The 24,321-nt window shown below is 45.1% G+C and overlaps 1 protein-coding gene across 1 annotated transcript; it reads left to right on the top strand.

Moving 5' to 3' along the window:
- Positions 1 to 402: 402 nt before the first annotated feature.
- On the top strand, positions 403 to 23,382 carry LOC142302694 (uncharacterized). The gene is made up of 6 exons (XM_075343801.1): positions 403 to 595; positions 1,294 to 1,444; positions 1,548 to 1,977; positions 17,928 to 17,999; positions 18,187 to 18,247; positions 23,249 to 23,382. Exons 1-6 carry the CDS (start codon positions 409 to 411, stop codon positions 23,380 to 23,382), a joined length of 1,035 nt encoding a protein of 344 aa, XP_075199916.1. The 5' UTR covers positions 403 to 408.
- Positions 23,383 to 24,321: the final 939 nt, after the last annotated feature.

Raw genomic sequence — 24,321 nt, 5'->3', positions numbered from 1 at the left:
CGGAGACACGTGCTGATGTTGACATACTATTTTTAATCTAAAAAGCCTCACGTCAGTGTTTGCGCACGGAGCGTGTGTCCGTTCCGTGCGTACGTTTGAGCGTGTCGAAAAAGCGCTGACATGTCCGTTTTCCACCGGCATCACGTCCTCACGGATCCATTAAATCCTATGGGTCCGTGTTTACATGTACGTGATACGGATGGCCTCCGTATGCTATCCGTGTGGTCCGTGTCCGTGTTTTAATTAGAAAGTTTGTTACACTCTGAAATACTTTCAGGTGGCGTAGCTAACATATTTTTTTGCACAAAACTAACTGTGCATTTGCAGAAGGAGTGAGCAAGCAAGAAGTTGTAGTTCTGTGTATTGCAAGATCTATTTTGAGCAAACTTTCGTCTTCGAAATATAATAATGGCACCACGGGTGGACACGGAGAAACTTATAACAGCTGTCGAGACTCACCCACCATTATGGGATACACGTGTAGATGGTTACCATGACCGACTGACAGTTGAGCGCCATTGGAATCAAGTAGCTGAGGAAGTGTACCCCAATAATGCATGGTCTAGATGTTCTCCTGCAAAGCGTGCTAAATATGGTAAGTTGTTGTATTTTTTTATAGTTATTTATTTAATATCTATATTTGGAATTGTTCATACTTTCAAACTGTGATTGTTTTGGCATAGTTATGTTTTCTTTTAGTGTAAAATCCTATGAGAAGATTTGGTATATGTACTACTCAATATATTGAGTTCCTGTACACTTTTTTCATAGTATCACCAAACTTTCATAAGTGTCAAAAATCAAAGTATACTTAAATTTGTAATCTGACTTGGAATTCTTCATGAATTTACTTAATTAACTGATTAAACTGTCATGTGTTTTAAAATTCCCTGTTGTATTAGTCTAAATTTAGTATCACAATTTAAATTTTTTTTTTTTCTTTTTTTTAAACTAAAATTGTTTAAAATGACATGTCAATATCATTACCTACATGTATCAAATAATATTTCTAGTAATTTATAGCCAAATGTCATTGCAAAAACACCAAATTATAATTTAAATATAGATGACAATTACTTAAAATATAATTATTCAGAAATATTATTTGGTTATGTGTGAATGTCTAAACATGTTTTTGAATGAAGAATATCTAAATAAATTATATTTCATCCTAAGTATTTGACCAACATAATTGTGTTAAATTGTATATTACATTTCGCAAACATTATTTAAATTAATGTGTGCAGATTTATGGAGAATGTTGCAAGTGACATATTTTTTTATTTTCCACAGTTGACTTGGTAAAAAGGCGTTGGCGTTCAGCCCGTGATCAGTACCGAAGGGAGTACAACCCTATACCATCCTCATCCAGCCAAGGCCGCAAACGCAGATATGTCTACTATGAACAAATAAGCTTCCTAGCACCCATCTTAGAAGTTACACAGTAAGTTTTTTTTTTTTTTTTAAAAAAAACAAAAAAAACCCCCTGAAGATAATTGGACAAAGATAAATGTTAAGATAGTAATATGTTTTTTCATTTCTTATAGAACGGAGGATAATCTTGACGAAACAGATGATGAACCAACAGCAGGTCCCTCTGCTACAGCCACCTCAGCATCAGAACAAGAACCTGCCAGAGAAGACATTGAAATTCCTGAGACTCAACAAGATGCAGCAAATGATTCACATGAGGGTGGGACAGAGAGTGCACAAACCAACACCCAAGGCTCATCAACGCAACAAACAACCACACCAGCTACACAATCAACACAAACAAATGTACTTCCACGTTTTGCACCACAACCTCTACGTGCAAGAAGAATCCGCAGACCTGAGGAAATGAGATCCTTACCGGAAATAATTGACACACGCATTATTCACATAATGAACACTTTAATTCCAGAAACAGATGCCGAGCGTTTTTGTCGGTCTTTATCTAATAGCTTAACCAAAATTCCTTCAGATAGGCAGGAACGTGTAAGAGCTGCTATGCTTACCCTACTGTCAGCTAGTCAGGCAGAACAGGAACCAGTGAGAGTGTATGAGGCCATAGAAAATTGGCGTACCATTATGCAACAACATACAGTCCCAAACACAACAGACAATCAAAATACAATTTCAACACAAACAACAATGGCAACTGTAATAGTCAATAATCCACTATTACAACAATCTGGACAACCTTCAATTGCTTCAAGTACGTTATTCCCAACACCAATTAGACAAGGGTATGTTGCAACCAATACTGGTGCCTTAAGCACAGTACAAAGTGCTACCTCTCAGCAACCCATGAACTATATGAATTTACAACCAACTCAAACTACTAGTTACTTTACTCAACCCACAAATATTGGTGGTTTACCTAATTTGTTTCCAGGTTCAACATACCCACAATCATTCATGATGCCTCATTATCCAATCTCAACTATGTTACCTACACCACACTTACAAACATCAGTCAACTATCCTCAAGGTCAACAACATACACACACACAATACCCAATTACCCATGTAGATCCACAGGTGTACTCAACCACAGGCAATGTGTTGGGACAAACCAGCATGCAACAGACTGTTCCACACACTACTGTAGCTAGTAATAGGAATGTTGTTCAGCAAACAACTGTTTCCATTCCTGAAAATACCATTTCTGAGGCCACACAAAACAACATACTCAGCAACACTCAGGTTACTTCACTAGAAGATCTTGTTGACTTGTGATGCACATTTTTGTTAATCTTAACAATCAAACAACAAATCTGATGAATGTGTCAAAATGTTAAAAAAGAGGGATTTCCAAAAATGTGCAAACTCAGAGTTGAAAAGATTTTAAAAACATGTGTGATTATACTTAGTGACGGATCACATATATGTTTTATGGCCTTTATTTTTGGAATTGTATGAACACATTTTTACCCAACCAATTTGATGGTTAGATTAGTTCTAATATTCTGAAAACACAGTTTACAATTTTTTGTTCTATGTCAATGTCCAACATGATAGCAACTTAATTGGCCGACATTTTTCTACATTGTAAGCAATGCACACATTTTCATTACAATTACTCTTGTATGTAAAGTATATTTTGTATGTTATGAAGAATAGCATCAAAATTTTCATTTAGAAAATTTTAACACAAAATGAACAATATGTACATTTTTAATGTGGATGTGAAAAAATAACATCCTTACTTTATGGATTAATATGCTTATTCTTAATAAAAGATTCTGTTTTTGAAGAAAAGAAACATGTTTATTATTGATATTTATTAATAATATTGCATTTTTTCAATAGACGATTAACATTATTAATGTTGTAAGTTTGAAATAAGTTTCCTAAAACATGATAGTAACACAGAAATGTACATACACATACATACAACATTCAGAAAACCATGTTGCTAACAGAAATGTCAGTTTATGATTAACGCATTTGCCCTTTAATACTAGTTCGATTTAAGCTCTTAGATGTTGACAAAAATTAACCAAGTTCATATAATAAAAAAAATTTATATTTTTATCAACAAAAAACCATCACAATCTTAACAATCAACACTATTATTAGTATCATCAAAACAATTAAAGTAATCAGTAAATAAATTTCTAATTTGTAAACCAGATGTCACGGAATTATGAGACATAGGTTCACCTGTGGGATTAACAACATGGTTTATCTGAATTTCATCATCCACATAAGTTCCTCCTTCATGTATCCGACAGTAATTGTGAAGCACTATGGTAGCCTTGAGTACAGATGTGACAAAGGTTGGCTGCAACTGAATAGTTGTCTGATAAATGCGCCATTTGTTAGCTAAAATACCAAATGCACACTCCACATAACGTCTTGCTTTAGTTAGCCGATTATTAAAGTACTGTTTCCTGTCATCAATGGATCTCCTTGGATATGGTCGCATAACATGTTTGGATAATGCAAATCCTGCATCTGCTACCATCACATATGGTGCCAACGGTCCAGATGTACCAGGTAGGGCAACTGGAGGGGGGATCAATAATGAATTTTCTTGCAGGCGTTGGGCTAATCTTGATGAACGAAAAATACGGGCATCTGAGGCACTACCATAGGCCCCAATGTCTGCATAAATAAATCGGTATTCTGTGTCAACCAATGCCAAAATAACAACGGAAAAAAACTTATGAAAATTGAAATAACGTGACCCAGAGTTTGGTGGCTTTTTAACTCTGAAATGCTTGCCATCCAAAGCTCCTATGCAGTTAGGAAAGTCAACAGAGTCCTTGAAGCCCTTAGAGATTTTCAACCAATCTTCTCTGTTTGGCTGAGGCATCATTTCTTCTTTTAAATGTTGCCATATCATGTCGCATGTGTGACGTACTATAACGGCAATGGTTGATCGACCCAACAAAAAATCAAAATGTAAAGCACTAAAAGATTGACCAGTCGCCAAGAATCTATGAAAACAAGACAAACAATGATTTACAATTAACACTATGTTTTTTTAAATTAAAACAATCATAAGAAAACAGAAACATTGAATCAAAAATGAGATTAGATCAATAAAGATCAATTACACATTTCAAGGTGAAAAATAACACATTTACACAAATTACAAAAATAACAAATATAATACCTCAGAGTCACCATAAATCTCTCCTCTGGGGAAATGGAAAGCCGCATCCAAGTGTCCTGATGTTGCAAATGAGGTCGTAAAATATTTAGTAAGTAATCAAAACTCTCAACTGACAACCGGCAGTATGAAAAAAACTTATCTGGGAAATTCCGTAACTCAAAAAATAAAGTATGGAAATGACCATGCATAGGCCGCATCATCATTAGTGGATGCACCCACAATCTGGTTCTTCTTACATTATCATATTGCAACATGTGGCGTCGAACGCCAAAACGACGAGATATAATCCAACATAAAAACACTAAGGCCTCCGTGGATAATGGCATTGCGACAATTTTGTCTCAACACATAGGTGCTCCAAGGCATAATACAAGCAGGAAACAGTTTATAGTTAACTTATATTTATGTCCTAATCACATACACCTATGTGTCATTTAATTCCAAGTAATCACCATTATCTCAATGTGTGAAACATGTGAAACACGCACAAAAAACGGACTGCACACGGAACACACACTGACGTATTTCACGCACAGGAAAACGCACACACGTACACACGTATGACACACGATATGCATACGGACACCACACGGAGGGGAAAAACGGACTGCAAATACGGAACACGGACACAAAAAACGGACTACACCAAACGTACGTTTTTTACACGTGAGTGTGGCAGAGGCCTTAGGCAAATGAGGTGGCTTTGCTAAATTTTGCAATTGTAAATGTGACGGTGTGGATTCCTTTAGCGGACATACACACACACATACGCACATACATACACTCAGCTTTATATGTTAGATGACCTATCCTCAGGGTAAACATTGTGATGTTCCACTCTATACACTGTGTATGGTGGGTGTTGGACCTCCAGTCATCTGATGTTAAATCATTAGAGAGTAAACCATCATTTTAATTTTTATCTCCTATATCAATATTATATGAGAAAATAAAAAACTTTGTATGGGCAGCATGCAGGCTCAGAGGTTAACACTATTGTGTTGCAGCGCTGGGGTCCAACGAGGGCAACATCTTTAAGGAGGTCTCTCTCCCCACATTATAACATGTAGTGAGAGCTGTAGCTGCTGCTCCCTCTCTGTTGACTACTTATATGTCTGAAGGTGGGGAAAGGGTGCGTTGATAGTTTGACTTAATCTCAAGTAAGCCCTGGGAACAAAAGTGCTGGAACGGGAGGGTGAGTATAAGCTTTTTAATTTTAATTAGGACAAACAGGGAATTAGAAGAAGTGGTCCTAGTAGAGGGCAACTCCTTTAAGGCTATGTGCACATGTTGCAGATTTCTGTGCTGCGTTCTTTAAATGTGCAGGTTATCCCCTGACACACCCTTTATATCCCACAAATACTTTTTGAAAATCTTTTGCACTGTATGGTAATCCTTTGGTCCAGTCCGATGGGCATCCTTGGTTGTGGCTCCTGTTACTCCTGTCCATGCTCATTGCCCTCCTCTGCTAAAGATTGATGCGGTTGACGCTTCCTGTGTCATCCACTTACCTGGGCTAAATCTTGTGCCTGTGCAAAAACATTGCCAACTAGCGCAGGCGCACTTCGCTCTGCCCTACTGTGGGCAGAGCAAAATACATAGGTGTGCATGTGCAAACCGGTGAACTCTCTGCGCAGGCACGAGATTTTGACCGATGATGTGGATGACGTCTTTTGAATCATCCACATACTCAGGCTAAATCTCGCACCTGCGCTGAAACTTTGCCGTGTCGTGCATAGACACCTATCTATTCGGCACTGCCCACAGTATGACAGAGCAAAGTGCATCTGCGCAAGTCGCCAATATCTCTGCGCATGTGTGAGCTTTAGCCAGGGTATGTGGATGATGCAGGAGGCGTCATCCACATCAATCATCAGCAGAGGACGGCAATCAGCGAGGAGAGGAGGAACTGGAGCTGCAATCAAGGGCTCCCATCGGACCGGACCTTAGGATTACCATAAAGCGCAGGAGATTTTAGAAAGGTATTTGTGGTGTGTACCAAGCAAGTCAGGGTATAACATGCAGCTTTATAGAATGCAGCACAGGTGCTGCTTAAGGTGCTAGTTTTAGTTTATAACAAAAAATTGGTGACAAATTCCCTTTAAGTCATCCAAGGAAATGATGTAGCTGCTTATATGGGTGTTAGGAAGGAAAATATCACCTTTAGGCAAAATTACTATAATTATCGAGGAGAGTTTGTGTTTTCCTTTCCTTTGAACGGAGCTCATGCCATGATAAGCTTGATGGACTTGTCTTTGCATCAATCTGAGTATCTACGTATCATATATTGTATTTACTGTTTTTATCCTATTTTTGTTCCTCAAACGTGATCTCATCAGTGTATTTTTCCAGGTGCAGCCTTCTTCCGCTATCATGTACATGCCATTATTTGCATTTGTAGTAACCTCTACTCCAGCACTGTGTGTATTAGTAAAAATGAAATATTCCATAACTGGTCATTTTCTATGAGATGACAGAAGTAAGGTCATTTTTATTTTTTTTTATATCGTCTAATAATAAAAATGATGAACATATTTTAATATGGTGTTCTGGAAGAAATAATAAGCATGACATATGGTCCATAATAATCTATTGCTAAACCTGCAGATATGAATACTTGGCGAAAGGTAGAGCGTTATGCATGATGATGCAACACAGATCAATCATCATGGTCTGAACAATAACAGCCATTTGTTATGTTATTTGTTTTTCGCTCCTTATTATGCTTCATAAGAGATATTACTTTTGTCATTTATCTGCATGTTAATGGAATAACCATTCATTATCACCATGACATCTATGTATTGATAAAAAATTTGCTGTCCTGACAGAACCATAATAACATGTTACATTTATTAAGCTGGATGTGTCTGCTCAGCAAAAAGGACAAGGCTTCTTTCCCTATTGCGTTCCTTTCTGCATTGTCTTAAAGGAGTTTTTCCACCAAAAAAAAAATCCATTTTAAAGTTTATTTTAATCTATAGATCTTGGAATAATAATAATTTCTGTTTCTGATGTGCTTATAAAAAATGTTCCTGTGCTGAGATAATCTTTTATATATGCCACTGTTATGTACTGTGTAATGGCCATGTCTGATCGTACAGGGACATGATCCAATCATACCATATCTCCTGTGCTAGGGAGACATAAAAGAAAGTACCGTATTTTTCGCTTTATAAGACGCACCTGATTATAAGACGCTCCCCCAAATTTGATGAAGGAATAGAGAATTTTTTAATAAATGGGGTCCGTCTTATAATGCCAGTGTCCGTCTAACAAATAATATAGGGTATATCTCCCTCATAGCCCCCTCATCCTAAAATTAGCCCCCTTAATCTGGATATGGCCACCTTATATTGAACACGTCCCCCAGTGATGCCACATTTCCCCTATGGCTGGCACAGATCCTCTATGGCTGGCAGACAGGCCCACTGTGGCAGGCAGACAGGCCCACTGTGGCAGGCAGACAGGGCCACTGTGGCAGGCAGACAGGGCCACTGTAGCAGACAGACAGGGCCACTGTGGCAGGCAGACAGGCCCACTGTGGCAGGCAGACAGGGTCACTGTGGCAGGCAGACAGGGCCACTGTGGCAGGCAGACAGGGCCACTGTGGCAGGCAGACAGGGCCACTGTAGCAGGCAGACAGGGCCACTGTGGCAGGCAGACAGGGCCACTGTGGCAGGCAGGCACACATCACCCTCTGTGGCAGGCAGGCACACATCACCCTCTGTGGCAGGCAGGCACACATCACCCTTTGTGGCAGGCAGGCACACATCACCCTCTGTGGCAGGCAGGCACACATCACCCTCTGTGGCAGGCAGGCACACATCACCCTCTTTGGCAGGCAGGCACACATCACCCTCTGTGGCAGGCAGGCACACATCACCCTCTGTGGCAGGCAGGCACACATCACCCTCTGTGGCAGGCAGGCACACATCACCCTCTGTGGCAGGCAGGCACACATCACCCTCTGTTACATATCGCCCCCATGTTGCTGCTTTTAGTAAAATAAACTCTTTCCTTACCTTCTGCAGCACAGTCCTGTCTCGTGCCTCCCTCCTCGGGGTTGAACTCCTCCTGTCTCCTGCACTTCCTACTTCCTAGTTCTAGTGGAGGTCATGTGATCGGCACGGCAGAGTGAAATCTCTGTGTACCTAATCACAGCCAGCAGGAGGGAGACCCCGGCCAGACACTGGAGGAGGTGAGTAAAGAGTTTATTATTTAACTATGGGCAGCAGCACGGGGGGAGGCTATATCTAACACAGGGGGAGGGGAGATCCTGTGCAATCAAAGGTAAGCACAGGCAGATAATATGCACAGCTCCCTCAGCCCATCAGCGCGATGCAGTTTCAGCACCACGCTTCTGATGGACAGCGGCTGTGCATATTATATGAGCGGGAGAGCAGGAGATCAAACGCTGCCGCTCCCAGCCCCAAGCAGTCCCCAGCACCGCTCCAGAGCTGCCCGCACCTCCACTGGACTCTGTGTATATATATATACACCCCCCCCCCATATATTCGGATTATAAGACGCACCCCCTGCTTTCCCCCAAATTTTGGGGGAAGAAAAGTGCGTCTTATAAAGCGAAAGATACGGTATATAGATGTTACAGCATGAGATCACAAAGTGGTCTTTCTTTAAGGTAAAACATTTTTATTTAAATGTTTTACCTCACAAAAAGAATTAGCTGTGAGTCCATGCTGTGCTATCTGTATGCTCTTTTGCATCCTCCCCAACCCAAGTGATGGGGTATGATCAGACCATGTGTCGCGGGCGGCGGGGCGCTGCGCTCACCACACTCAGGTCCGGCGCTGCTGCTGATGCTGCTCGGTGGCTCGAGCGGTGGGCCGGATCCGGGGACTCGAGCGGCGCTCCTCGTCCGTGAGTGAAAGGGGGTAGTTCGGTTTGGGGATTTGGTCCGTGACGCCACCCACAGGTTGTGGTGAGGTTGGGGCACCACCGCTGCTGGTGACGGGGATCCCGGGAGCGATGGCAGGGAGCAGCTGGGATGTTTCTCTCCCCTTCGTGGGTAGGGGGTTGGTGGTCCCGGAGCCCGGTGAGGTGACGGGGAGGCAGGGTTGGCAAGGTGCAGGGTCGCTTGGACTGTGCAGCGCGGTTCCGGATGGCACGGTAGTACTCACTCACCCACAAAGATATGCAAAGTCTCTGGTAAAACAAACGGCTGGATGGACGGGTCCCGCAGCCGGCTGCTGTGGTTTCTCCCGGACGGTTGGTGGTGGCTGCCTTTCCCTGCACCCTTTGTGTATGTTCGGTCCCGATGGCTTCCCACTGGTAACCCGCTCCCCAGCGTGTATATGCGCCGGAGGAGACCCTTTTGCCCGCAGGCTCTGGCCATGGGAACTCTAGCTGTGGTGGTAGCTGTATTTCCCTTTTGCTGGTTGGACGGTTGCCTTCAATCGGGTCTTGGCTGTTAGGAAACCCCTGGGGTTCCGGTCACTGATGGATTTGACCTGTTTAACGACGACTCCAAGCCTGGTCGGGGTCCGCAGGCCCTGCCGTTTTGTGCTGGCTTCACTTCGCTCCCCGGTTCAGTACCGGTGAGCCACCGCCCGTCCCCGTTCCTATGGTTCCGCGTTGATCTGCCTCTCCTGCAGATGGCCACCACCGTCTGCCAACCTTGCTCTTGGTGCCCGGGCCACGTACCCGGACACGGTCAGTTTGCTCCTCCACTACCACTTCACTCCTCTCCTGACTCCTACTCACTTCTGACTCACTTCCTTTTCCCGCCTCCAGGACTGTGAACTCCTCAGTGGGTGGGGCCAACCGCCTGGCTCCACCCCACCGGGTGTGGACATCAGCCCCTGGAGGGAGGCAACAATGATTTGGTGTCTGGCTGATGTGCCTATCTCGGGGTGGGGGTGTTGTGCTGTAGTACCTGTGACGACCTGGCTAGTCCAGGGCGCCACATTCCCCCTTGGTTAAATGCAGACCGTCCGCGGGCTGCCCGTCCATCACCGGTTTTATTTTTCAACTGTAAAAGATATAAAAACATATGAAAAACATTCAACAAAGCATATTTATGAATCTTCCCTTAACGGGAGGCACAGTACTTTAACGTTACAAACACATTTTTATTAATAACGGTCGGCTTCTGCTCTCCCACCCAAATAACCTGGCCCTGATGCTGCCCCTAAGAAGTGGGCAGCACCCCTTGACCCCAGTCCAGATCCAGGCTGCCCGAGTGGGAACGGGTACGGTGTCTCGCACCCGACTGTCACTTCAGGGGACCCCATGTCCATGGGGGACCCCTGACCCCCGGAGGATCGCCACCGGTTGTGGTAGTGGTGGGCCTGGGCCATCTCTTTCCTCCAGGCCCATCCTCCAAATCAGCCTCTCCGGAGGCGGCAACGGAAACATGCCTAACATATTTACATTTCCACTAGTTTGTGGGTGCCCTGCTAGTTCTCAGGCATGTCCATAAGCAGTTCCTTATGCAATGGTACAAAGGCTCCCTATGGGGACTACTTGCTGGCAACGGCCGGATCAATCACAGTCGACAATCAGGTAAAAACTTGGGTTTGATTACTTTCATTTAACAGGTTAACGGTACTGGTGGTCCCAACGGGGACAACGGTGCAACGGAGGGACCGCTGCTTTACTTCAGATCTACACCGCAGGCTGGAGAAGGGGACTGGGCCGGCTCTTGGGCCTCCTGGCCTCCTCTCAACTTGGCATCCAGGGCAAACCAGCCCCTCTCTCTGCAGTGCCGCGTGTACGTTACCAGGTCTCCTAGGAGCAGGTTACGGCCCGGGTGGCCCTCTGGCAAGTGGGCATTAACACCCCGGCGGGCCACAAACACTTCGGCCTCCAGGCCCGGCTCAAAGATAAATCCATACCCCCGGCGGATGTCAAATCTTCTTACTTGCCCCTCGTGGATCGGGTCCCGTACCCGGAAGGTGGCTCTGCGGAGGCTCTCTTTTTCCTGTATGGTGTGGGCTATCAGCTCAGCCTTCCGCTTCTCCCTCTCGGCAATCTCTCGGCCCAGCGGGGTTGGTTCCCTGTCCCAGTAAGGGGCTGCTGCTTGCCCCTGCGCGTAGGTTGGGCCCCGCGGGATTTCCACTACACTGCCAACTACTGGCGCCCTCGGTGGAAGATCCCGCGGTGACATGGCCTGGGGCGCTGCCTTGCAGCAACGACCCGGCGCAGCCTCAGCCGAGGCGTGGGGAATGGGTACAGGGGTCCTCTCCCGCTTGACCTCCGCCTCCTCCTGCACGGGACGGATCACCGGAGCCAGAACAGGATTAGGCACGGTCGCTCCTGGTGCCACTGGTACGTCTTCGCCGACGGGTGATGCCTTCGGGAGCTTTCAGGGAAGCGGCTCGGGACGGCTGCGGGCTTCAGCTGCAGGCTGGTCCGCTGGGGCAGACGGGCAGGGTTCCGCTACCGGTAGTAAAGGTAGCGGGCTTAGTGGTGGGGCGGCAGCAGCCAACACGAGTAGCATGGGAGGCAGCAGGGCGAGCGGGTGCAGACCGGGACCCTCAGCCGCGACAACCGATCCTGTAGGAACACAGGGGCGTGGGTCGCTTACCCGCTCTTCCAAGTCTTCCTCCACCTCGCGTCTCCGTATGGCCGCCACCAAGTCCGCCATGTCGGCCTCCCACTCCTCCAGGAGGAGCTGAATTCGGACCTGCAGGCGGCTGCTCAGCTGAACGGTCCGGACCTCCACCCACGCTGCGGTACCAGGCGCGGGGACTGCGGTGTTACTGGACAGACGGTGCATACTGGCAGCGGTATCTTCCAGGAACCAAATGGCGGCAGAGTCTTGGCGTCCTTGCTTTTATGGCCTCGGTCTACATGCGGCTGGACGCCATCCATCTCCCCTTGGTCTTTTCTCAGCACCTCCTCTTCAGGGGCGGAGCTTCGGCTTTCGCGCCTCCACTGCTCGAGAAGACGTTCCAACGGAAAAATCTTCGCGCCCAAGATGGCGGCTTCTGAAATTTTTCGGCCGGACACCGCCGGCGGGACCCAAGGCGCACTTCTTCAGACAGCAGAACGGTAAGATCTGTTCGTGGCGCCAAGTTGTCGCGGGCGGCGGGGCGCTGCGCTCAACACGCTCGGGTCCGGCGCTGCTGCTGCTGCTCGGTGGCTCGAGCGGTGGGCCGGATCCGGGGACTCGAGCTGCGCTCCTTGCCCGTGAGTGAAAGGGGGTAGTTCGGTTTGGGGATTCGGTCCGTGACGCCACCCACGGGTTGTGGTGAGGTTGGGGCACCACCGCTGCTATTGACGGGGATCCCGGGAGCGATGGCAGGGAGCAGCTGTGATGTTTCTCTCCCCTCCGTGGGTAGGGGGTTGGTGGTCCCGGAGCCCGGTGAGGTGACGGGGAGGCAGGGTTGGCAAGGTGCAGGGTCGCTTGGACTGTGCAGCGTGGTGCCGGACGGCACGGTAGTACTCACTCAGCCACAAAGATATGCAAAGTCTCTGGTAAAACAAACGGCTGGATGGACGGGTCCCGCAGCCGGCTGCTGTGGTTTCTCCCGGACGGTTGGTGGTGGCTGCCTTTCCCTGCACTTTTTGTGTATGTTCGGTCCCGATGGCTTCCCACCGGTAACCTGCTCCCCAGCGTTTATATGCGCCGGAGGAGCCCCTTTTGCCCACAGGCTCTGGCCCTGGGAACTCTAGCTGTGGCGGTAGCTGTATTTCCCTTTTGCTGGTTGGACGGTTGCCTTCAATCGGGTCTTGGCTGTTAGGAAACCCCTGGGGTTCCAGTTACTGATGGATTTTACCTGTTTAACGGTGACTCCAAGCCTGGTCGGGGTCCGCAGGCCCTGCCGGTTTGTGCTGTCTTCACTTCGCTCCCCGGTTCGGTACCGGTGGGCCACCGCCCGGTCCTACGGTTCCGCGTTGATCTGCCTCTCCTGCAGACGGCCACCACCATCTGCCAACCTTGCTCTTGGCGCCCGGGCCACGTACCCGGACACGGTCAGTTTGCTCCTCCACTACCACTTCACTCCTCTCCTGACTCCTACTCACTTTTGACTCACTTCCTTTTCCCGCCTCCAGGACTGTGAACTCCTCAGTGGGTGGGGCCAACCACCTGGCTCCACCCCACCGGGTGTGGACATCAGTCCCTGGAGGGAGGCAACAAGGATTTGGTGTCTGGCTGATGTGCCTATCTCGGGGTGGGGGTGTTGTGCTGTAGTACCTGTGACGACCTGGCTAGTCCAGGGCGCCACATTCCCCCTTGGTTAAATGCAGACCGTCCGCGGGCTGCCCGTCCATCACCGGTTTTATTTTTCAACTGTAAAAGATATAAAAACATATGAAAAACATTCAACAAAGCATATTTATGAATCTTCCCTTAACGGGAGGCACAGTACTTTAACGTTACAAACACATTTTTATTAATAATAATAATGGCTAGTCCAGGGCACCACACATGTCCCTGTACAATCAGACACAGCCATTACACAGTACTTAGCAGGGACATATATAAGATTATCTCAGCACAGGAAAAATTTTTAAAACACATCCAGTTGTGGAAATTATTATTATTCCAAGATCTATTTATTAAAATGAACTTTAAAAATGAGCTTTGCTCATGGGAAAACGTCTTTAAACATGTTTGAAATAATTTTTGGGTAGCAGCGCTGATGATGGACAAAGGTCTTAATTCTGTATCAGTTTTCTAGTTATGTGTAATAGTCAAGAAAGCATTGATATATTGGGAGTAGCGAGATGCAGCTGCAGTTTGGTGTCTGTGAGACTGTATGCTGTGAAAAGGAAAAAAGAGCAGAAGTATAAAGAGATGATTACCGTAGTTCAGAGGACAAGACTAGAATTACAACAGGAAGAGTCTACCAACTCAGGCAAGAAGAGAAGGACCCACCCATATATAGAGGATAGATGTACAATTTCAGAATTTTCGGGCTACACTACAGCTAAAGGCTACTTTACACACTGCGATATCGGTCCCGATATCGCTAGTGTGGGTACCCGCCCCATCTGTTGCGCGACACGGGCATATCGCTGCCCGTGCCGCACAACATCGCCCATAGCAGTCACACATACTTACCTGTCCGGCGACGTCGCTGTGACGGGCGAACCGCCTCCTTTCTAAGGGGGCGGTCCGTGCGACGTCACTGAAACGTCACTGAACCGCCGCCCAATAGCAGCGGAGGGGCGGAGATGAGCGGGACGTAACATCCCGCCCACCTCCTTCCTTCCTCATAGCGGCCGGGAGGCAGGTAGGGAGAGCTTCCTCGCTCCTGCGGCGTCACACGCAGCGATGTGTGCTGCCGCAGGAACGAGGAACAACCTCGTTACTGCTGCAGTAACGATAATTGAGAATGGACCCCCGTGTCGCCGATTAGCGATTTTGCATGGTTTTGCAACGATGCAAAATCGCTTATCGGTGTCACACGCAACGGCATCGCTAATGTGGCCGGATGTGCGTCACAAAATCCGTGACCCCAACGACTCCGCATTAGCGATGTCGCAGCGTGTAAAGCCCGCTTAACTATGTCAATCAGCGACCAATTTCTGAGGAGATGTCATATTTTTGTCTTAGGTGACTTTTATACACAGAATAACATTGAGGTCATGCAGTGGTTACCAAATGTCACCAGCAAGCCTTAAGGCCCCGTTACACGCTACAATTTATCTGACGATCTCAGTAGTGATGTGACACGCCCAGATCGTAGTTACGATTTGCCGAGATCGCTCATAGGTCGTTTAGTAGTGGTCACACGTACAAATCTCACAAACGACGCAACATGGTTCAGCGATATATTGTTTGACCAAGGCGGTCGTGTGGATATTGTTCGTCGTTGGCAGGGTGTCAAATGTAGCAATATGTCTGCTGCGTTCCAAACGACGAACAATATTTTGAAACTGAACGACGTGTCAACGATCAACGATTTTCAACCTATTTGCGATCGTTCGGAGTCGCACGGAGGTGTCACACGCAGCAACGTCGCTAACGATGCTGGATGTGCGTCACGGAAACCGGGAATCCTGACGACATATCGTCAGATAAATCGTAACGTGTAACGGGACCTTTAGATTTCGTATAAACTAAATTAATTTTCTTTACTTTCTTATATCTTTTGGTGTTCGTGCTTAACAACCCTTACCTTTTCCTAAAATGACCCACTCAATTTTAGATGACTGCCCTGAAGTCACACATGGCAGAATATAATTTTCTGTACTTTAAGAGCCACGTTAACGTTGAAATTAATGGTTATTTGTGACAGGAGAACATTTTGTTCATGAATCTAATTTTTTTTCAATGCTAATCAAGTTTCTAGGTTTCTATTACTAAACTGACTCCCTATAAGCTGTACTAATAATTCTCCAGCCAATCAATCATGAATCAATGCTATATTTTTGCCAATAAGGCAGCTCTTGAGTCAGCATATGGTGCAGGACCTTTAAAAGATGGGGCTTTGTGGCATCCAGAAGAGGTGGTTTGGAATTTTGGAATATTTTAAATAAAAATGAATATTGTGTGTGGAGTGTCAGATACTATTACATACTGGATAGGAAGAAAAAAAAAGAGGAAGAGCAACAGGAAGAAGAACAAGAAGTTATATTTTTTTGACACTTTACATATATTATCATCACTGTCCTCCATAGGGCTTACCATCTAAATCTCCTAGCAGTATGTCTTTTGTAGCGCCCGACCCCAGTCCCAGTGTGGCACTCCAGCACACTCCCGCTCCATTCTTCTCACCTGTCCGGCGGTCCCAGGCATCCCGTTCCTGCTAGGGGCCTTTTGCAGCCTCTTCCTGCTTCCAGGTGACACGCAGGTCTTCTGTGAGTACCCGTAGGGTGCTCGCACGGCCATGCGTCGTTTCTTAAAAGGCTGGCGTCCTATTACCCGGAAGTGACCCCTGAGGTCAACAAACACCCTGACGTTATTTAAGACTGCCTCCCCTTAAGAGAGGTGCCTGAGCAACGTTGCCTATCCTTAGACCTTAGTGCGTTGCTAGTTCTCAGGTCCTATACCCGCTACTGTGTCTAGTCCAGTGTTTTGTGTCCTAATACCAGTGTCTTGTTACCACTAACCTGTGTCTCAGAGACTCACCAGTTCGTCAGAGCCAACTACACTGGTCCTGGCAGCCGTACATTTAGGCTCCCTGGGGCTGTAACTGACAATCCCTGTATAGGGATTAGCTCCTCCAGGGAAGTCAGGTGTACAGCCCAGTGGGTCCACTCCCAGATGCTCGCCGCCCCTCGGCAACCATAATATCTTTGGTGTGTGGGAGGAAACTTGAGTACCAGGAATAAACCCACATAAACACTGGGAGTATATACAAACTCCTGCTAGATGTTATCCTTAGTCGGATTTGAACCCAAAACCCCAGCGCTGCAAGACTGCAGTGCTAACTAGTGAGGTACCATGCTAGAGTCTAACAGGTGAAGGGTATACGAGACAGAGGGAAACTTGATGAAGGAAAATATAAGTATTATACTGGGATAGGGTTGGTCTTAGCCATGAGACACTATAAGGCACTAAGTAGAACAGAGAGATATTATGTAACTGCAACCTCGGTGGCATTGAAGCAGCCATGTGTTACATGGACAGCGATTGATCTGAAATGTCTGTCTAGAAAAGGATATCCCGAGCCAAATTGTCTACTTATCAGAGTGTCAAGGGTTGAACATATCATTGGTGCAACTCGTTCGGTTGCACAGAGGCCCAAGAGGTAAAGGGGCACATTACCATCTCATAACAGGGGGAATTGGGCATTTTGTTAAGCTTTTACGCTGCAAAGTGCCCATATTTTGTTCTTGCACAGGGGCCCTCTTCTCTCTGTGAAAGGGTCCAAGGCTAGGATATGAAAGAGTGGTCTCTAATAAGTAAAAAATGGCAGTGTCTAAATTGATGAGCTGTATAGTTATACACATCGGTCTCTACAGAGACTGGTGACTGGTAAATTCTGTAATAAGCGGTTCCTTCATATTCTACAAATGTTGCCAATCCGTGCTTTTGATTATACTATGGGTTAGTCATTGATGGATCTGGATCAGTATTGAGCAGTGTGGAGTTAAGTTCTCGATTTATTTGCAAGTTTCAGCTCCTAATGTTGGGTCACAATAGAGAAATAAACTAATGAACCCACATCGTCCTAAGTTACAAATTTTCCTTTTTTCATTTTTTTTTTAGTTCTTATCTAAAATACGTCTTTATTATTTGTTTGATGATTTTTTTTTTGCATTCTTGAAAACAATAAAATGACATTTCTTTTATCAATGTAGATTTACAGAAGACAGAAACTATCATTGTCTCCAAAGATTGCTTCCAGCCGTGCTACATATACAGTAATTGCAGTCATCTTTTCATCCGGTTGTTCCCAAGGTCAGGAAAGACAAATCAGAGAATGATAGAACTCTGATATACCTTCTAAAGGATTCCCAGCCTCCTGGAGAGGTAATGAGATAGAAAGAAACATTTGTCTATACAGAATACTATGGAGAAGTGGAATATCTTCTATATGTTTATTTTCCATACAACATACCCAGAAGCAATACACAGAACGGAAAGGAACATCAACCCATCATAATAGGCTCCGGGGAGGATTTTGTCATTTAATTAAATATAATGTTCGGCTTTCTAGAACATACCACTTGAAATGATACAAGTGAATGCTGGACAACCCCATAATCAGCAGTATGGAGGTGAAATACATTGTGAAATCCACAGCGACCAAATCTGTGTGTAAATGTGTTTATATCTGTATACAAATTACTGATTTATTTGAGACCTTTTGAACATTTTGTTTCCATTCTGATTTCCATAATGACATGACTTGGTTTCAATGTTGTAGAGCATATAAGTATTGTAGCCTAAGGCATTACGAGCGTATAAATTGTAAGAGTGCAAACGGATGAAAAAAAGGTATTGTCCATGGATCAATTTTACTCACTGATACAGTGCTGCTGATGAGCGTATCTTTTCACTCTTGTGAGTGAAAAATTGGAAGGACTTACTGCTCCTATACAAGTCTATGAGTGCAAAGCATTAAACGGACGGCACACGGACTGTCTGCATGGTGTCCAATTTTTAAACACACATGCCAAATGCTCCAGAAAGTTATATCATGCCAGCACACAAAGTTATCATAAAGGGAAGTCCTGAGAACCTCCCAAAGCCAAGCCAAACTTCCGAAATATGCCTTCAAGGAAATCATAAGGATGTTTCGAAACATCAATGTTCATTGTCCTTGTCCATGAAAGGCCTGAGTTATGGGACACAAGGGACCCTGGCTATGTGAACCATAGCAAAAGAGATGCGCCATGGACGTAATGTATATCTGTCACCATATGTTCCCACAATATGACGACAGCACAAGTGAGGTGCAAATAGGAACAATTAATTAAGTCTGGCAAGTTGAAACATCTATTGTGTTGGTTACTTGCTTTATATATATATATATATATATATATATATATATATATATATATATATATATACAGTACAGACCAAACGGGTGGACACACCTTCTCATTCAAAGAGTTTTCTTTATTTTCAGGACTCTGAAAATTGAAGATTCACATTGAAGGCATCAAACTATGCATTAAAACATGTGGAATGAAATACTTAAAAGAGTGTGAAACAACTGAAAATATGTCTTATATTCTAGGTTCTTCAAAGTAGCCACCTTTTGCTTTGATTACTGCTTTGAACACTCTTGGCATTCTCTTGATGAGCTTCAAGATGTAGTCATCAGAAATGGTTTTCCAACAGTCTTGAAGGAGTTCCCAGAAATGCTTAGCACTTGTTGGCCCTTTTGCCTATACTCTGCGGTCCAGCTCACCCCAAACCATCTCGATTGGGTTCAGGTCTGGTGACTGTGGAGGCCAGGAAATCTGACGGAGCACCCCATCACTCTCCTTCTTAGTCAAATATCCCTTACACAGCCTGGAGGTGTGTTTGGGGTCATTGTCCTGTTGAAAAATAAATGATGGTCCAACTAAACCCAAACCGGATGGAATAGCATGCCACTGCAAGATGTTATGGTAGCCATGCTGGTTTTGTATGCCTTCAATTTTGAATAAATCCCCAACAGTGTCACCAGAAAAGCACCCCCACACTATCACACCTCCTCCTCCATGCTTCACGGTGGGAACCAGGCATGTAGAGTCCATCCGTTCACCTTTTCTACAAAGACACGGTGGTTGGATCCAAAGAACTCAAATTTGGACTAATCAGACCAAAGCACAGATTTCCACTGGTCTAATGTCCATTCCTTGTGTTCTGTAGCCCAAACAAGTCTCTTCTGCTTGTTGTCTGTTTTTTGCAGTGGTTTCCTAGCAGCTATTTTACCATGAAGGGCTGCTGCACAAAGTCTCCTCTTAACAGTTGTTCTAGAGATGAGAAGGTGTGTCCAAACTTTTGGTCTGTACTGTATATATGGGGTTTTTTTTTATACATATAGCGTGTTTTTCCAAAAATAAGACCTCCCCCAAAAATAAGCCCTAGCAGGGATTTTCAGCATTTTCGGAGCAAGGCTTAAATATAAGCCCTTCCCCGAAAATAAGCCCTAGTCGCAGTTCAATACTGAAGTGTCCATGCAGCTAAAAAAGTTAAAGAATACTGCAGGACACTTCATTATAGACTGCAGACACTCTGAAATCATACTCACCAGATACCGAGCGGAAGATCCTGCAGTGGATCGCAGACCCTCACACATCAAATCTCCCACCCACACACATCAGATCTCACACACAGTCACCCATCAGATCGCACACACACACTCACCACATCCAGTGATATCGATTTCTTCTGGCCGGCCGAATCCTAGAACTCAATGCGGTGGAACGCAGAACTTGTGGCTGCGGATGGAATTCTTACAGGACCTGCGATACATAACTTCCTACCATCCTTCCCTGTGGCCGGAGGCATTCTGTACCGCTGGATGGGGTGAGTGACTAGTGAGTGTATGTGTGTGCGATCTGATCTGTGATTGTGTGTATGTGATCTGATTGTTGGTTGTGTGGGGTATTCGTATGAGTGCGTGCACACAATCTCCTGTTTGTGAGTGTGTCGGCCAGAAGCAGGGGAGGACGGCATGCAGCATACCTGCTGGGAGAGCCTGTCGAAGATCACAGGAAGACCTGAGAGCCACGCAAATGTCCAGAGTCTGGTAAGTATGATTCTCCTTTGAAGGCGGGGTCCTGTTTTTTTGGGGGGTAAACTTACCTCCAACCATGTTTCTCCTAGTATAAGACCTACTCCAAAAATAAGTCCTAGTGCTTTTTGGGGGGCAAAAAATAGTGTAAGACGATGTCTTATTTTTGGAAAAACTTGGTACTTACTATACGTTTTGCGCAAATTTACATAGGTGTACACTGTGTGCAGAATTATTACTCAAATGAGTATTTTGATCACATGATAATTTTTATACATGTTGTCCTACTCCAAGCTGTATAGGCTTGAGAAACAACTACCAATTAAGTAAATCAGGTAATGTGCATCTCTCGAATGAGGAGGGGTGGTGTGTAATGACATCAACATGCTATAGAAGGTGTGCTTAATTATTAGGCAACTTCCTTTTCTTTTGGCAAAATAGGTCAGAAGAAAGATTTGACTGGCTCTGAAAAGTCCAAAATTGTGAGATGCCTTGCAAAGGGATGTAGCAGTCTTATAATTGCCAAACGTTTGAAGCGTGATCACTGAACAATCAAGCGTTTCATGGCAAATAGCCAACAGGGTCGCAAGAAGCATGTTGGGCAAAAAAGGTTCAAAATAACAGTCCATGAATTGAGGAAAATCAAGCGTGAAGCTGCCAAGATGCCATTTGCCACCAGTTTGGCCATATTTCAGAGCTGCAACGTTACTGGAGTATCAAAAAGCACAAGGTGTGCCATATTCAGGGACATGGCCAAGGCAAGGAAGGCTGAAAAATAAGCACTTTTGAACAAGAAACATAAGATAAAACGCCAAGACTGGGCCAAGTAATATCTTAAGACAGATTTTTCAAAGGTTTTATGGACTGATGAAATGAGAGGGAATCTTGATGGGCCAGATGGATAGACCAGAGGCTGGATCAGTAAAGGGCAGAGAGCTCCACTCCGACTCAGACGCAAGGTGGAGGGGGGGTACTGGTATGGGCTGGTATCATCAAAGATGAACTTGTGGGACCTTTTTGGGTTGAGGATGGAGTGAAGCTCAATTCCCAGACCTACTGCCAGTTTCTTGAAGACAACTTCTTCAAGCAGTGGTACAGGAAGAAGTCGGTATCGTTCAAGAAAAACATGATTTTCATGCAGGACAATGCTCCATCACATACATCCAACTACTCCACAGCGTGGCTGGCTAGTAAAGGTCTAAAAGATGAAAAAATAATGACATGGCCCCCTTGTTCACCTGATCTGAACCCCATAGAGAACATGTGGTCCCTCATAAAATGTAAGAGCTACAGGGAGGGGAAACAGTACACCTATTGGAACAGTGTCTGGGAGGCTGTGGTGGCTGCTGTACACAATGTTGATCGTAAACAGATAAAGCAACTGACAGAATCTATGGATGGTAGGCTGTTGAGTGTCATCATAAAGAAAGGTGGCTATATTGGTCACTAATTTTTTGGGGTTTTCTTTTTGCATGTCAGGAATGTTTATTTCTAAATTTTTTGCAGTTATATTGGTTTACCTGGTGAAAATAAACAAGTGAGATGGGAATATGTTTGGTTTTTATTAATTTGCCAATAATTCTGCACAGTAATAGTTACCTGCACAATCCGATTTCCTCCTAAGATAGCCAAATCTAAAAAAAAAACCACTCCAACTTCCAAAAATATTAAGCTTTGATATTTATGAGTCTTCTGGGTTGATTGAGAACATAGTTGTTGATCAATAATAAAAAAAAATCCTCTAAAATACAACTTGCCTAATAATTCTGCACACAGTGTATATATTTCCAAATTTCATAGAATGGTAAAGTTGGAAGGGACCTCTAATGTCATCTGGTCCAAAAGACATTTAAAAGAAATATTAATCAGTTGCATCCCTTCTGCACCATGACATGTATTTTTTTGTTGCCATGATTAATGTTCCCCAGCCTATCATAAGTTTATGCGAAATTATATTTTGTCTTTATTCAAGCAATATAAAATGTAGTCTATAATGGGCAACTGTCCCTGGGGTCAAGCATTAAGGGATGTGTAAACTGAACATTTGCTCACCTGTAGACTGAGCCCTCTCAAGCAGGGTCCTCTCTCCTCCTGTCCCAATCTGTGCCTTGAAATGTTCACAATTATTGTACTTTTCTGTGTATGCCTCTTTTTCACATGTAAAGTGCCATGGAATAAATGGCGCTATAATAAAAATTAATAATAACAATCTAAACACAACATATGAGCGCAAACCCGGTCTTGTATTCTAAATGTTGATTTTATTTGTTGCACGATGTCTCATTTGTTTACTATATTCACAAATTACATACTCAGTGCCCGCTACAAATATACAATATACATGCATTAACTATTAGGGTACTTTTTTGTTTTAAAATATTAGTTTAGTTATCTTTCCTGTGAGTGATGGCACAGTTGCAGGGATTAGTACAGGCAAGAGTGACCGTAGTGAGCCAAGAGTTGAGATGTGGTTAAGTGCATAACTCTTGGCTGTTGACTTTAACATTGACTTGAGTACAAATGTTTGTTACTCTATGACTTTTTCCAGATTTCAGAACAGAACCCAAAATACTGGAGAATGATACAGCATTGGAGTTGGAAGTGGTAGATCCTGCAGTAGAAACGGCAGGAGCAGCTGCTGCACCACCATTAGACCACCAGCAGGAGCACCGAATACGGTGAAACAGCCCAACGCTGCCATTGGATACCACCCCTAAGCAGTCCAACTCCCAGAAGAGCCTGTCAAAAGAGGGACCCCCTACAGCAGCACCAGGCTCAAGTTAGATAGTTAGTTAATTGATTATCGTTCTCGCACAGTTACTATTGATGGAGAGGAGGCATTCTGTAGGAGTTTGTCTCAATATTTGCAGGATGTACCCCATCCCATACGGCTCCAAACCAAGTCCTCCATGCTAATACTGCTTAATGCAGAAACACCACCTAACGACCCTCATGAGGTGTTCAAGATGATGAAGCGCTGGCAACTCTCATCTTCAAACAGGCACCGTCGCCCCAACTCAGAAGCAACTCAGCCACCACCACCACCTTCACCTCAGCTGCCCAGATTGGTATGCACTCCTTGAGCGCACAAGGCAACATTCTGTTTGCTTAATTGTAGGGCACCCATTCTTAGGCGGGCTTTGCACGTTGCGACATCGCAAGCCGATGCTGCGATGTCGCACGCGATAGTCCCCTCCCCAGTCGCAGGTACGATATCTTGTGATAGCTGGCCTAGCGAAAATTATCGCTACGCCAGCTTCACATGCACTCACCTGCCCTGCGACCGTCACTCTGGCTGGCGACCCGCCTCCTTCCTAAGGGGGCGGGTCGTGTGGCGTCATAGCGACGTCACACGTCAGGCGGCCAATAGCGGTGGAGGGGCGGAGATGAGCAGGATGTAAACATCCCGCCCACCTCCTTCCTTCCGTAGAGCCGCCGGCGGCAGGTAAGGTGAAGTTCCTCGCTCCTGCGGCTTCATACACAGCGATGTGTGCTGCCGCAGGAACGAGGAACTGCATCATACCTGTCGCGGCAGCATAATTATGGAAAAGTCGGAGCCTGCAACGATGATACGATAACGACGCTTTTGATACGATAACGACGCTTTTGCGCTCGTTAATC

The sequence above is a fragment of the Anomaloglossus baeobatrachus genome, chromosome 4 (assembly GCF_048569485.1).
Source record: "Anomaloglossus baeobatrachus isolate aAnoBae1 chromosome 4, aAnoBae1.hap1, whole genome shotgun sequence".
NCBI classification, from domain to species: Eukaryota; Metazoa; Chordata; class Amphibia; order Anura; family Aromobatidae; genus Anomaloglossus; species Anomaloglossus baeobatrachus.
Note: the sequence above shows the minus strand (reverse complement) of the source record. Positions and strands in the feature narration are given on the sequence as shown.